Genomic DNA, 15,440 nt, shown 5'->3' with positions numbered 1-15,440 from the left:
AAACTACACATCACAAATAACAGTGACAGGCAACAGACTGTGAACAACCCAAAGGATGCAAATTACTTGCCCAAACTTAAGAAAAAACTCACGAACAGCACGTACTAGAAGAAAACTGGGAGAATTTGTGAACAACAAAAGGAACTACATCTGTAATGACTAACTGGACCAGCTTTATTTATAAATGTTTAAGGGTCAAATGCTGAAGTAATATGCAAGATGGTGTAAGTTGGACAATACTAGGTCCCTCTAAAACTCTTAGACATAGGTAAACCCATCCTGATGCAGCAGGATATCTAACATTAGTGTAATTTATGTGGAGGAGTAAGAAGAAGGAGCTGTAAGTTAAAGAGGTTCCTACCCTGCTTAATTTCCAGTTTCTTCTGGCTGTTCAGCATGTAAATTCATCAGTACAGTGGGTTTAAGTCAGTGTAAGGAATCTTAATATAAGGGAGACTAAGTCAGTGTAAGAAAAACTAAGTTACACTATCTTGCATATTCCCTCTGAATCTGTCTTACACATGTTTCATATCACAAATTCTAGCCATTTGGGGGGGGAGTGGTAGGGGTGGAAATCAGCGAATAAAATATTTTTAATATAAATAGTAATCTTCAAAGCTATATAAAAAAAACTTTGAAACTCTTTTTTTCCTCCCAGTTATATCCACCACGATCACTTCACACACTGAATGCTGTGAGGTGTCTGTGTTTCCGGTCAGCCACATTATTCTATAATATGTAATAATGTATGGTGGTACTATATTGTGCACTGCCATGTGGCACAGCACTCTCCTCATACACATCTCTGTGTATTCTATGATGGTGTCCATTTCAATCAGTAGTATTAATGTCCCTCTATCTGGGCTTTTCGAGCTCATGCAATATGAGGTGGAAGTGTGATTCAGGCACAAGTGCTGAGCCTGGGTTTAAAATGCCTTTGAAAAAATGCCAAATCATGACTGCCAAAAAAAGAATCCATTATAAATGCACAATAAGCAGTTAGGTCATATGTCTAAATATGGGAGTATGGGGCTTAGCTCTTGGATTGGTTATGCTTTAAAACACACAGGCCTTTTCAGTGACTTTGGCTTTTCACATGCAAATGAAAATTTCAGACATAAAAGTCCATTCAGCCCAGAAATCTCCACTTACATAGAGCTGCCAAGGAGCTCCCAATGAAAACAACTGCACAAACATGCATTTCCTGTCCATCCCATGCCTCAGCCCACTTTTACTCACACTGACTCATGGTGTCAGAACAGAGCTTGTTCTGGATGTTAGGTAACTGTGAATGGAAAGGGTGCAGGAAGATTTTTACTCACAACAAGAAGTTAAACTGTACCAAACTGCACTGAAGCAAAGAGCTAAATCCTACTGCAGGGAGATTTCATGGACTAAGACTGCCTGTGGATCTCTGCCTGTAAGAGTAGAAATCTATTCACCTTCTTCCCTAAGTGCTGTTAGGCTTTCACTGGGCAGAGCTTTCATTCAGAGAGTTTTTGAATCTGCATGGGCCCAATACATAGTCAATGTTCAGCTATTATCTAGCGGACACTAGATTTAACATGCACTATTGGTTGCTTATTCTATCTAGCAAGCAGAAAGTGCTTCATTCTCCAAGTTGTATTTCTTCAGCATAACATTCTGAGGTGGGCTAACACAATATGAAGTACATTTATGTTTTACTAGAAGACTGGGAGCAGATTAAATCATGTGAAGGATTGTTCCACGATGAATTATCCCAGAAAAGGGGCTAAATTAATCCCTGAAAACACTCTGGAGGTACATCACCAATTAATTTTACCCATTGTTTTCAAAAAAGAGGAGACACATGCTAAAAATCATGAGGTTTCTGGGCAGGACTCTGCTTCATGCCGGCGGCACTGTCACTAAGAATGTTGCTTCCAAAAAGGAAGCAACGTTTTGTTTCTTGGTGCATTGTTCCTTGGATTTTCTTGATCCCAGCAAATCTGGTTTTGCACCACAGTATGGTACTGAGACTGAACAGTTCTTCTTGGCTGAGGCTCTCATGATGACGGATGAAAACAAGATGTCCATGCTCATTATTTTAGATCTATCCGCTATCTTGAGTGATTCTGTTTCGCTCTGTGGGAAATGTTGGGTGATCTGCTTATCTCAGCCTTTGCAACAATATTATTTTAGAATTAAAGCTTAGATTCTCAAATACAAGATTTAAAGTTTAAAAGTTTAAAAAAAAATAAAAAAAAGTACCAGCTTGCTGATCTATCATAAGATGTCTCAATTTGATCCTGGGTAGCTGTGTGTCAATTATTCCACCAAAGGCTGGAATATATATTATTATTTGATTGAAATTACTTTAATTTAAGAGAGTCTCAGCAAAGAGATAGATGTTAATGTACAAATACAGAGCTAGCCCCACAATAAGGCATTCAAAGGAGTATGGGTTTCATAGACTGGAGCATATGCTACTGAACACTTTTCTAGTTCTCTATTCCCATAGACTTTAACTCTTACCTCTGAGAGATCCATAGCAGTGCAGTAGGAATTGATACTTTAGGTAAGTTGAGAGAAGAACATGATACTTCTCAATGGCAAAAAGTTGGCTTTAAAAGCCTTTGTTCCTTTAAATCTCTATATAAACTGAATACTGCACAGTTAAAGCTAATGGGAGAAACTAGAAACTTTTTCAGGGCTTGTGGCTTTTCTTTCCTCCTCTTTTCCCCACCCATGTAGCAAACCACTGTACAGCAATACTGCAATGCCTGTAATACTGTACCTCTGCAAAAACTTTTTGAATATCCGTCTGTACGCATAGCCTGCTCTCCTTACTCGAATATTTTCTTTCAGCCCTAGGTATTCCACTTGATGCTTTACCCTGTGGGGAGAAACACAGTGACATTTATAATCCCTTTCTTTTCAGCCTTTTTATAAATGTATGTATCCTTACAATTATATATTCTGTTTAAAGTCTCTAGTTCTGAACCACGTGTGTGTGTGCGCGCGCGCTCACTCACACAAAGTATAGAGGGAATAATAGTCAAACTGTACATCACTACATGGTGGGATGAAAATGTGGATCCCATCAAGACTGGGACGGAGTTATTGTAGCTGTTCTGTTCTTTTGCCTTGTAAGTTTATCTCATTACAGTTTTTCCCAGTTTAGGGGAAGATGAGCACTCGATTAAGCCTGTTCTCATTTGTTTAGAGGTCCCTTAACCAAAACTTTAACTTTCCAGTTTTACTTTGATATTCTTTTTTCCCTTTTGTTTAAAGGTCTAATGAATAATTCAGGACTTGATTAGTACACAGTTCATGGCTCTAATACTTGGCCATAAAAAAAGCCAAGTAAATGTTGACCTACACAAATGCCCCAAATACTGAGATGACACTGGACGTTGGGAGACTAACCTGTTTTCTTTTATCGTAAATTTTTAATTTTCACCTGCACTTTACATAGCTCAAAATAAAACACAGTATCTTATATTTGGCTATTCAGACTCAATACTGTGCAAGAAGGGCCAAGTTCGATGGTCAAAGGTCCAAAATAGCACACTTTTGGAGTACCAGGGGCTGGAAAGCAGAGGCTGAGCAGTGTGTCCCTGGGTACCATGGCTCCTATCTCTGCCATATTACAGAGGGAAGATTTGTGTCAGGCTGGAAGAGTGGCTGGAGCATGCTCAGCAGTCCACACACTGCATAGTTCTAATGGCCACAAGCCTTGTAGGTTGGCACCAGTCCCAAAGGCTGAACTAACAGCTGTAGGCAGGCTGTGGAGGTGTTCTGTATCTTGTCTATGGGCTGAAGGGGAAGACTCCATTCCTGTGACAGCTCTATAGTTCCTCTGTGAAAAGCCCTTTTACTTCAGTTCTGCACAGGAGCTGAGGATTTCATCTTAAATCTCAAGGGGGAAAAAAGAATGTAAAAGAAAGGGCTTCTCTTTGGGACTTCATTCTCCCTTTCTGGAGCTTGGGAGCATATTTTACATTTTTCTAAATTTAAAAACAAAAGTATATACTGCTAGACCACTTTTTAAAGCTTAGACATTAACTCAGAATAAGGGACTATTTTTCAGTGAACTTTTGTTGCTGTTGTAGGAGTCCTGCTTTACTGCTCTGCATTTCCCTAATTTCCTGAATGTTTATAATTCACATCGGAGAGCTGGAGGGGGTGTGTATTAAAATGACGGATTATTTTTTTTAAGGTCCAAATCTCAATAGCTTGCAATAAGAAACAACAGGACTGCTAAATTTTTTAAGTGTATTTAACAAATCACCGCATTAAAAAAATGCTTCTTTAAATTATGTATATAATTTTTCTAAATCTTTTGCTCACCATCTTTCCATTCTTTACAAAGACCTATTTCAAATTCTGGTACCTCTCAATCAGTGCTTAATTTGTAGCGAAAAAGGTGCCAGGACTCAAGCAATTTTTTTACATTCATAACTGACGAAACAAACCCAAAGGTGCCGGGGCTATGAATTGCCAAGACTAGAGGTGCCGGGGCTCAGCCCTGGCAAGCCCCGCACAAATTAAGCATTGCTCTCAATTGTTGCTTCATTGGAGTTATTTTCTAAGTTTAGCTTCATTCCAAGCCTCTAAAGTACAGGATGTTTTTTTTGCCCATTGATTTTTTTAAATCGAGACATTCCTGTTCTATGACTCACACTATAAAGGGGGATAATTTCTCATTTTTTAAATCCCATGTTGTCAATGACAAAATCCACCAGTTATTTTTTATTTTTAATAAAAGTTTATAAAAATGGTTTCCTTAAGCAATGTAAGTGCTCACAATAAAAAGTGCTGCATATTTCAGTGTTAGTGTTCAAGGAACCAAAGTAGATTTTGTACCCATTCCAAGGCTTCTGGTGTAGTAACAGTAGAGAGATGATGTTCAAAAATATATTTTCCTGTTTATAGCTTTCCCTCCTGTTCACATCTGGAATAATGCAGTGGAACAACAATACAACTCCCTTTTTCTTACTACTCTTCCAGTACCAGTGTCCAGCAACACTACATTTCTTAAACATTTCTTTTTTGTCCTTTTTTTTTCCTGGGAAAAAGACACTCTTAAAAATCTCCCCTTAGGCATCAACCTCAAGCAGAGTCAAGGTCTAGGAATTCTGCTAATACAGAAAAATTTCAGGCCAAGCAGCTGTACCAGAATCGAAAGAAAAACACATTTTCAAGAAACATCCCGAATTTTGGAATAAGCAACTAATCCTGCTGAATCTTAGATTTGATACAAGGTCTATCTTAAGCAGAGTGCTACAGTTTCTGAAACTATTTAAATGAAGTACAAACCTGGAGCGACATGGGTTTGTGTAGTACACAGTAACACAGGCTTCCCTGGGTAAAGTTCTTTCTTTAGCAAGACAACAATATTTTTGAAGTCTATTAACAGACTAATTGTAAGCAGATCGTATATGCAGCCACAACAATTTTTCAAATATGTGTTCATCGGTGTGGTGCATGAGACTAAATGATCCCAGGAAAATATTCCTTTCAAAAGCTAAACCAATATTGTTCAGCAAAATATCACTGTGACTCTTTCAACCCACTTAGATGTTCTATTTCCAGTGTCACTGAACTTTCCCACAGCAGTAAGATAACAATACTATGTAAGGAAAACAGCAAAACAAAAAAATCCCTTTGGTCAGTCCCCACTACAGAACTTCAATCTTCACTACAGAAACAAACTGCAGACTACAGTTTTGCTTAGGGATATGCATATGAGCAGATCTGCCTTTCCTTGGGGACATCACTAACAACTATGAAGAATTTCTGGGTGTTTGAGGCTTTACCACTATGCATAGAATATAAATATAAAATCCAGTTTAATGAATGAGAGATCATTCGTTTTAAAAACTGGGGAAAAGTGCTCATAGTTGTAAGGCTAGATGATGTCAATTTACTTCTGGGGCTGGTATCACACAGTGTGTTGCATTCTATTTACCTGTACTTCATTGCCAATTACCTCAGCAATGGCAAAACAACACACATCTTTGGAAAATAGAGTCTCAGAGCCTGAGCTCCACCTGAAGCCCAAATGTCTACACTGCAATTTTATAGCCCTGCAGCCTGAGCCCACTGACCTGGGCCAGCTGTGGCTGCGCACAGGCCTTTTATCACAGTGTAGACCCAGAGTGACTTCTGTTCAGACTGCTAGGTTTTTAACTACCTAGTAGAAGCTATGTTTTTCAAAGCAGCAAACAAAAGTTATAAGCTACATTCTGTTTGTGTGTACCAGGATTTAGTTGTGTAAATCCTATTATACTGTTCTGAAAATTTAGCCCTTAATTACTATGGGAGTTACTCAAATACATTCTGTAAATTGTGATTACCCATAACTAGCTAGGGAAAGACTAAGATTAACCACATTAATGACTAATCAAACGAAACCACTGTGTTTCCTCAGAGTTTAGGAGAGGCCGTAGAGTAAGTGGTTATATGCCAGGTCTGAAGGATTCTGTCAAGTACTGTGTCTAGAGTACCCAGTTCTGTTTGCTGGCATGCTGTGTGATTACAAATGTTTCTGCTGCTCAAAGGAAGCCTTGTTTGGACTGTTACTTTGGCTCTGCCCACCCCATACTTGGCTAACTCATACCTGCTCTCCTCCCAATCTCGAGGCTTCTTTGTTTCATTGGGCTTGATGCAACGGATGTAGTGAGGTGTACATTTCATCAGGGTACCAACAAGATCATTTGCTTGTTTCTGTGAAATGAGGAACAAAACTTAGATATGAGCTGATTCAGGTAAGTTATATAGGACATTTCTTCAAAGTGTCAGTTGTCTACTGCTCCACTGACCACCACAGTATCTTTGGATAATATGCAGCAGGAGTCAGCAAGTAGCCCCACAAGCGTGGTTGTCTAGCGAGAGACTCCATTTGACCTTGTAAAAGGGCTACATGGAAATAGTCACATACGTGGGGAAAAAGTCACAATTCACAAAGTGTTTCCATTAAAAATCTCAAATTGAAGGCCACCTGTCATTAGCAAGGAAGCTATCAGTTATTTTTACATTACTGGACTTCTATCTTTCTATTTCTCGCTCTTGTGTTGTATAATTCATCTTTGCTCCATCAAAAAAAGGGAACTCTTCCATCTTATTGATTTGATTTGTAAAATATAACCACTGTAATCTCTAGGAACATGTACACATTGAATGCACAAATTAATACAACCAGACTGACTTTACATCCACTGACAAAGTCCACCAACTCCCACTACAGTGAAACTCAATCCCATGCCGAGCCACCTCCTAAGAAAACGCTTTAGTAGATATACTGCCATGGTAGGATGCCCTGAGGGTGGGGAGTGAGTTGAGAGTTGATGGCTTTTAAATGAAATCACCCTATCTCCAGCTCCTGACATTTAAATCTGGGGGCTGTTATGTGAATGCTTCAGTTGCATCCGATGAAGTGAGCTGTAGCTCACGAACGCTTATGCGCTAATAAATTTGTTAGTCTCTAAGGTGCCATAAGTCCTCCTTTTCTTTTTTCAGCTGATCTCAACAGTCAAGGTGAAATATGACAAAAGGGGCAGTGTCGTTAGACTAACATTGCTTTCTAGACAAAAGTGCTAAGATCTATTTGACGTAAGTGAGAATTCAAGTTATTAATAGCCTTCTTGCAGTAATAATAACAAGAAATTGCTAAATTCAGATTAGGATCCAAACTCTTCCAAATTTTTGGGACTTTGGGATCTGCGGGGCATAGGTTCAGGCCAATCTTCAAATAATATGCTAGAAATCTGAACAGTGAGGCCTGATTCGATGTCCACTGAAGTCAACAGGAGCCTTTTATTGATTACAGTGAGCACTGGATCAGGCTTTCTGGGCTGTAAAGGGACAAGTTATCTGTAGTTAATTGTAGGACACCAAGCAGCTGTTTGAAGGGGCTCATTCATTATGCACATGCCAGTGCTGCTATCACTGCCACCAATTGCCATTTTGGAAATTCAAACTAAAGCTGGGCAAAAAAATTCACATAAAGTGAAAATATAATGTTGTGATGGCTGAAACAAAATTACTTTACAACCAAGCCAGATTTGTAATTTTCTTCATAATCAAAATAGGAGTTTTGGACAATGAAAAACAGTGAAAACCACTTTTTTCATTAAATACACACACCCACCGACACATACTATATATTGTATTGGGGAGGAAAATTATATACATGTAATTGGGGGGGAAATATATTTTCCAAATGCAATGTATAAGCATGTGTGGGTATGTATGTACAGTATTTAATGAATAAAGTGCTTTTCACTCTTTTTCACTGTCCAGAACTCCTATTTTGTTTATGAGGAAAATTACAAAGTTGGCCTGGTTGTAAAGTAATTTTGTATACAGTGTGTATGTGAAGTTCCAGGACTCCTTCCCTATTCATTCACAAAGCCCAGGAATGTTGCTAATTTGAAGTTACTCCCTTGCTTGTTAGTTGTGCAGAATCTGCTGGGATATTTTCATTTTGTTTTTTGACATTTAATGAAATACTGAAGTTGACTGAATTTTCACTTTCATTCTGAAATGGTTACAATGCAAAAACCTGTCTATATTTCCCAAATGCAATATGCACCTTTAAACAAAATACTCTGGGCCTGATGCTTGGCTGGTGTAAAATGGTGTACCTCCATTGATGTCAGTAGAGTTGTACCAATTTACCAGCTAAGGAATTTGGCCTGTTATCTTTGAAGTATAGGCACATTTCTTATTTTGGATACAGTGTAGCTGGGCTTGTTCTCCCTTAATAAATTTACTAAATAACCATAATAAAAGTATTTACCACTCATACAACTAATTTATTTTCCAGCACTATGCAAATATTAAGTATGAAGAGGTCACAAGGTCTAGCTCATCAATTCAGCTAAAACAGATGTCATACCAAGTAGAAAAATGTTCAGTAACTGTTTGTATAGGTACCTATGAGATGGGAAACTGACTTTTTTGGGGGGGGAGGGGGTCTTTCTATCAAGGCTAGGGCATCAGACCCCTCTGAGCTGATCCTGTTACTGTAAAAGGAAAGTTTTCAAGTATAAGAACACTAACTCCAAGAAAAATTGTCCCCGCCCTTTCCACCAGTTATATCCAAGAGGCATAAACTGAACATACCTTAATTTTACTGCCAGCAGTGGTTGGGCGGCCTTTCTTGTCTGCTTGGAGGTTTTCGGGAAATAGAGCCTTTATAAAAGGTCTGGAAAAGAATTAGCAAGACATGTTGGTGTATGAGGACAGAACAACCATGCATTGTGCACACTGTAGTATATCAAGGGATACATGGTAGAAACTGGTGGTTTAGTAGACTATGCATGATTATTTACAGTAATTTGCGAATGCAGCCATACCAAATCAATCTAAGATCAACATTTTCCAACAGCTTTATCTGCAGACAGTGCTTTTTCAGCAATCCCTTTCGCTGACACATGAATTTCTGAAGGGTCACAAAATCCCAGATTCAAAGGAATATTATATGGATAGCCTTAATTTTTTTAAAAATTAATATATCAACATTATTAATTAAAATATACAATATTTAAAAATGCTACTTTGTACCTTTAACCAAGAACCTTTCTTCTATTGATTTCAAAGCACTTTACAAATCACTGGACGAGATCCTGAAGCCCTTATTCAGGGCTAGATTCTGACCATATCTAGCCTGTACACTGATCATATCTAGTCTACTTTTGGCCTGATCCCCCACTGCACCTTGCACAGTGTATAGTCATTCACATCTGTGTAAACTGGCTACAAAATGCTACCATTTTGATTTGGTCGTGTTTTATACCCACTTTGCGCAGGTGTAAATGGCTACACCTGGTGCAAGGCAGTGGAGAATCAGGCCACCAGCATCTACTTGAACCAACATTCTAGTTACCAAAAGTGTTAAGTGTTAAACAAGTTTTGTCTACGTACAGCTCACTGCTCTGCATGAGTTCAATCAAGTCCATGAAAAGAACATCCCGATTCCTCTCACAGAATCCATCCATATCATAGGATACCTGGGCCAAGGTGGAAATCAAATGTTGTTTAGTAGAGACCCTGATAATTAAACAATATTTTAAAACCCCCATGATTTTTCTGTTGATCTGATTCATGGTAACCAATAAATCCCTGAATATAATTTGCCTCATGAGTTTGTCATGTAAGACTTAGCTGATGTCAGTTACGTATTTAGAATATAATGAAAAAGAATACCATGCAGCTGGTTAATGAGATGCAACAGCCTGGGAATAAATTTAACATCATATAGGGAAAAACAACAACAACAACAAAAGTTCTACATAATCAAGGTTTTCTGTAATTCAATAAGATCAATAAGTACTGCAGTGTTAAAAAAAATCATGAACAAATAGGAGAAATACAGCAGGACTTAGTACAAAATAATAAACAGAACACCTACATATTGATTCCAAATTTAAGAGGGACACCATTATTTGACAGCACTTTGTATGCCATCAGTTTCCGTGTTTCTCCTGTGTAATTCACTTCCTCTCTGGTTTCAGTAGGTATCTCACACTGCCACAGATGTCATTTGTAAAAACCACAAAAACTGGCAGACACACTTGGGGACAGATGCAAAAGTAATTTTAACTTGTTTGTTTTTTAAACTGACTAGATTTCAAGTTGACTAGGTTCCTTTATTTCACTTTTTAAAAAAAGAAGAAGAAAAAGGACTCTCTTGATGGTATCTTAGCACTGCAGTCCATAATGGAAACAGTTGTTGCTGTCAGTATGAGAAAGAAATAGGAAATGAGTGTTTCTGCATGTCAAAGTTCTTCGAGTCTTAGCGCCATGTCAAGAGACATGTATGGTAGACTAATACTGAAACCCCTGTAGTAATAACCTATGCCAACCAGAATACACGAAATATTCTGCACCTCATTGTTGTCCACATGCTACTACAATAAGAAAATACTGGGTGAAATCTTGATCTCATTGAAGTCCATGGCTTCACTCAGTAGGTTATGTATGTTGTGTTCTTTTCAATTGCCTTACTGCTGATGGTTGGTTGCTGATCTTCTAGCCAGTCATACACAGTATGTCATGATCAATAGCTGGACTATATTTTATTAGAAAATGACTTTAATTTAACTGTTAAGGGTCGTTGTGGTTTCCATTGGAAACACCACTTTTCAGAGGCTTATAATTCAGCTGTTTTTATTCATATTGGTCTAAATTCTGGCAACAAACTGTCAAACTTTTTCTTCTCTTTCAAGAAATATTTTAATACTTTTTGCTTTTTCTTCACACCTTCTAGTTTTACAAACAGTTAGTCCTTAGACATGATTGCTTTTGCAATGAGGGAGGATATTCATATGTGAAAAGTATCTATGTACATACAACTAGTTACTTTTCATAACACCTTTTCCTGTATATCCATATTTCATATTCAGTTATGATTTTAATTCTAATTCTAGTTCTCAATGAATTCTAAGGTTTCCAATGACATTCTCTTGGAAACAGAATAGGCACTGACCCAATACTTTCTATGGTTCTTTTTTAAAATGTTCACATAAATGCTACTGACTGATACTTTTATCAGTTTCTTGGTTATTTTTATTTTGTATTTTTAATAACTGATCAAATGAAACTAATGCAAAGGACCTACATTTAACCAACAAATCAAGGAAATTCAGAGCTATGGCTGCAAATCTGTTTGTAACTTACTCCTGTTGGGTGCACATTTGATATATAAAATAACACACTTTCTGAAATCCCTGCAGTATGCTGCCACAGTACAAGTTCAGGGCCAGAATCTGATACTACTTCTCTTGTTAAGCAGTATGTTATTCCACAAGCAGTCCCACAGATTTCAACAGAACTTATTACAGTATAAAGGGTCTACTCAGTGTGAGTAAGGGTGGCCTAAGGGAGAAATGACAATTTGGCAGGCTTCCTCCTTGACTTCTCAATTAAAGTATGTCCTTAATCTCATTTTATTTTTTAACCTAATCTCTCTCTGACATGCAGAAAATTTTTTGACCTTGAATGATACTGCACATCTGTAAGTATACAAATTGATAACATCTTTAACTAGTGGTTTTGTTGTAACTATTTTATCACAGATGCAAATTGCTAATCTGACTCTAGGACCGTTGTCCCTAGTGTGAGATTAAACAAAAAATTAAAAAAACCCACATTCTGTAGAGAAGAAACACAGCTGAGCCCCAGATTTAACCCAGCCTATACTAGAAAAGGCCTGCCAGTGTAGCTATAAAAGTAAACCTTCCTAGTGTAGATGGACTTTATACTGGAAAAAGAGTATTTTGCCATCATAATTTGATTTTTCCCAAATGAAATAAACAGTACTAGCGAAAGCACTAGCTGCACTAGCGCTTTTGCCTATATAAAAATGTCATTAAAAAGTCCACAACCCTAACAGACATTACAATACTGGCAAATATTTCAAGTGTAGACCTGTCCTTTGAGAACATGGGGCCTGATACTCCTCTCACCTATACCTTTGTAAAACAAGAGTAATTCCTTTGAAGTCAATGGAGTTATATCAGTGAAAAACTGATGGCAGTCAGAGGAGGGTCAGACTCACTAAATTTGATAGTTGTGCAACTGATAATTTAGTTTTAATCCAGGGTTAAAACTATTTCCCCTCTATTTGGTTACTGTGCTTTTATTTAAAAGAAATTAGACAGCATTTAAAATAATTGGGGGTTTTTCCTTCTAAAAGCTGTTTTTTTGTAGCACCTTTCCTGCATAATGGTGGATGATAAATCCCTGGTTCCAGCTGTTGAAATGTTCATGAGTCCCAATCTGCATCTGGAGTTTCTGGAGCAGCGTCTGGTCAGCTCCCTCTCCCACTGCATGCATTGTGGCACACACATCATCCAGAATGCTCATAATTCCTGGGGGATTCTGACAGGGCAGAGGTCAATGGGGAAGAAGGGGAAGAAAAGAAAAGAAACATGTGATGTGGTTTCAAGGTAGATAGAGTAAAACACTAGAGCAAATTCATCCCAGGTGTAATTTCCCCACAGCCAATGGAGTTATACTGGGGATTAATTTGTCCATTAGCATGAAAGCAAAGATAAGGAAGAACTGGAAGTCCTAGGATTGACTAGATAGCTCTAATGATAGGGAGAAAAGTGAATGTGCCCAGAAAATCTATTTCCTTTAGCTTAAAGCTGTCACAAATACACAATTTTCTTCCCCCACCACCAAAAGATAACCCACATTTCAGATAAATGAGAGGCAACACTGGGAATGCTATGCATACAGTTCACCATTTCCTCTGAACCAAGACCAAAGTTTGGGACTTTGTGTGGGGGTAAATAGTAGAGCTGCTCAAACAAACCAGAATTTCTGTTCCATGGGAAATTCTGATATTTTGACGTTTATTTTCATCCCAAATCAGGATGAAAAGTGTAAATAGTAAAAGTTTTCATGGGAAAAAAAGTTCTGAAAACATTCCACCTGGAAATGTCAAAACGTTAATCTCTGCTTTTGCCTGAGCTGTGACAGTGCATCATGGCAGTTGTAGTTTTTGCTCCCTCATGTCCCATTCTCCCCTATGGGCCCACTTCCCCAACTGGACTACATTTCCCATGATTCAGTGTGGTCTCCCTGTGACTGAGCCACCTCAGTGCGATGTGGAGTTCATGGAAAATTTAGATTTTGATTAAACTCCATTTTCCAGCAGAAAAATGGGGTAGTTTTTTTTTTCTTTTGACCAGCACTAGTATAGGGGTTCTAATTTTGGTCCATCTCTAATACATGTTACCCATATGGGATTCGGGTGTCCCACTTGCTGCACAACCCTGGGCTACTCTTGACAGCGAGGCAGTCCTAACTATTAGTTTGGAAAAAACTGTTGTCTCAGTTTCATGCATCTGTATTTGTGACAAAAACTTACCACTTTATTCTCAATGAGGTCACATACTATTTTGTTGTTGAAATAATCTATGGGTGTCCACCTAATTCCTTCTTGCACATATTCTTCCTGTGAGATAGAAAGAAAGACCCAAATATTCATTCACATTGTAGGTTTAGTAGTGGATTTAGGATAGTCCACACAGACATAAATTCTATACTATTCAAACGGTTGTAAAAGACCTGCCTATACAGGTGATTGGGAGCTTCTTTTTGGTGATCTTGCCAAAAGCACTGACAATAATTCCTGCTGGATAATTTCTATGGGATCGTGTAGAGGATTCACGGAACTGTGTCCTAAACGAATACAGGACTTCTGAGGCAAATTCATCTCTTTGAGTCAACGGAGTTACCACAGGGATGAATCTGGCCCTTTGAATATAAATTCAATAATTTAGTGGTAATACTGGTGACCAAAACACCAACTACAACATACCTCTCCCTTGTTCTGATCTGATATGTCTCCCAATCTCAGATTACAGTTACTCTGTGAAAAATAATACTGGGGTACAATCCAGCTCTGTATTACACAACACTGACATGGCAGAGGATAAAATCCTCCCCCTTCATCCAGTGCACCTTGTGCTGTTCAGAGGCCTCAGAGTCCTTCCACTCTCCTCACCACGACTCGAGCAGTTACTAATCAGAGCAGGATTTTCAATTAACATGTTTATCTTCAACCCGCTTTACAAACACTAACAAAACAAGTTTCACAATACCTGAGACGCAGGTGATTGTCAATATTCTCAAGACTAATTTACAGATGGAGAAACTGAGACAGAGAGGCTAAGGACCAGATCTCCACAACAGCATGTTCAGAACTGTACATGCAAAAATGCAGGACCAGCTATGCTCCCTCTTTCTGGGCACAGTTCCTGTGACTGTGAGTGCAACCAACTCTACAGCTGGTCAAACACATGTTAAATTCAAAAAAATTTTGATAGAAAAATGTCATTAAAATATTTGTTGACCAGCCCTAGTTGTATCAATTACATACATAAATGTCCAGCTAGATACTTAACTAGTGCATTTGTGTGCACTTTTGTGGAAGTGCAATTCTGTATGTACACTTCTGGAAATACTGGCCCAAGAACACTTAGCTGCTGATTCTGGAGTCCTTGGGTGCCAGGTTTATACTTGCACTACTAGACCATACCTCTCTGGGCACATTGCATGCTATCCTTGTTTTCCAATGTAGAATTTGATGCTCATGTAAGGAGAAACTTGGCAAAGACATTCCAGGGCAGAGAACGGGACATGCTTTTAAAAGGGTAGAGAAGTGAGGAAATGGGTAGCATAAATAAATGTACAGCCAAGTTAACTGAATTCTCTATTTCATTAAAAAATAGAGACAAATGGGTGAGACAAACTGTTTTTGCATTTAACTTTTAGTGCCATTTTCCGCAAAAATGGAGGGATGGAACCAAGCTGCAGTTTTCCACTTCTGTCAGTGAGTCAGATCACACAGCGCGTGTGGTCAGAAAGTCATATGACTGCATAAATACACTGTGCAAGAGACTCACCTTTGTATCACTGTATTGGAAGACAAATGTGTCTGCAACTGATTCTATTTA

General features: G+C 38.3%; 1 protein-coding gene across 1 annotated transcript in view; it reads right to left on the bottom strand.

Moving 5' to 3' along the window:
- Nucleotides 1–15,440, bottom strand: part of MYO1E (myosin IE) — a 142,275-nt gene that overhangs the window by 40,266 nt on the left and 86,569 nt on the right. The window contains exons 13-18 of the mRNA XM_074966252.1: nt 13,850–13,936; nt 12,685–12,852; nt 9,895–9,980; nt 9,094–9,175; nt 6,587–6,693; nt 2,759–2,857 (exon numbers count right to left, since the gene is read on the bottom strand). Coding sequence (XP_074822353.1) covers nt 2,759–2,857; nt 6,587–6,693; nt 9,094–9,175; nt 9,895–9,980; nt 12,685–12,852; nt 13,850–13,936 — 629 coding nt within the window. The remainder of the gene's footprint in view (nt 1–2,758; nt 2,858–6,586; nt 6,694–9,093; nt 9,176–9,894; nt 9,981–12,684; nt 12,853–13,849; nt 13,937–15,440) is intronic.

This window comes from Natator depressus, chromosome 10 (genome assembly GCF_965152275.1).
Source record: "Natator depressus isolate rNatDep1 chromosome 10, rNatDep2.hap1, whole genome shotgun sequence".
NCBI lineage: Eukaryota > Metazoa > Chordata > Testudines > Cheloniidae > Natator > Natator depressus.
The sequence above is the reverse complement of the archived record's forward strand: the minus strand, read 5'-3'. Positions and strand labels throughout refer to the sequence as shown.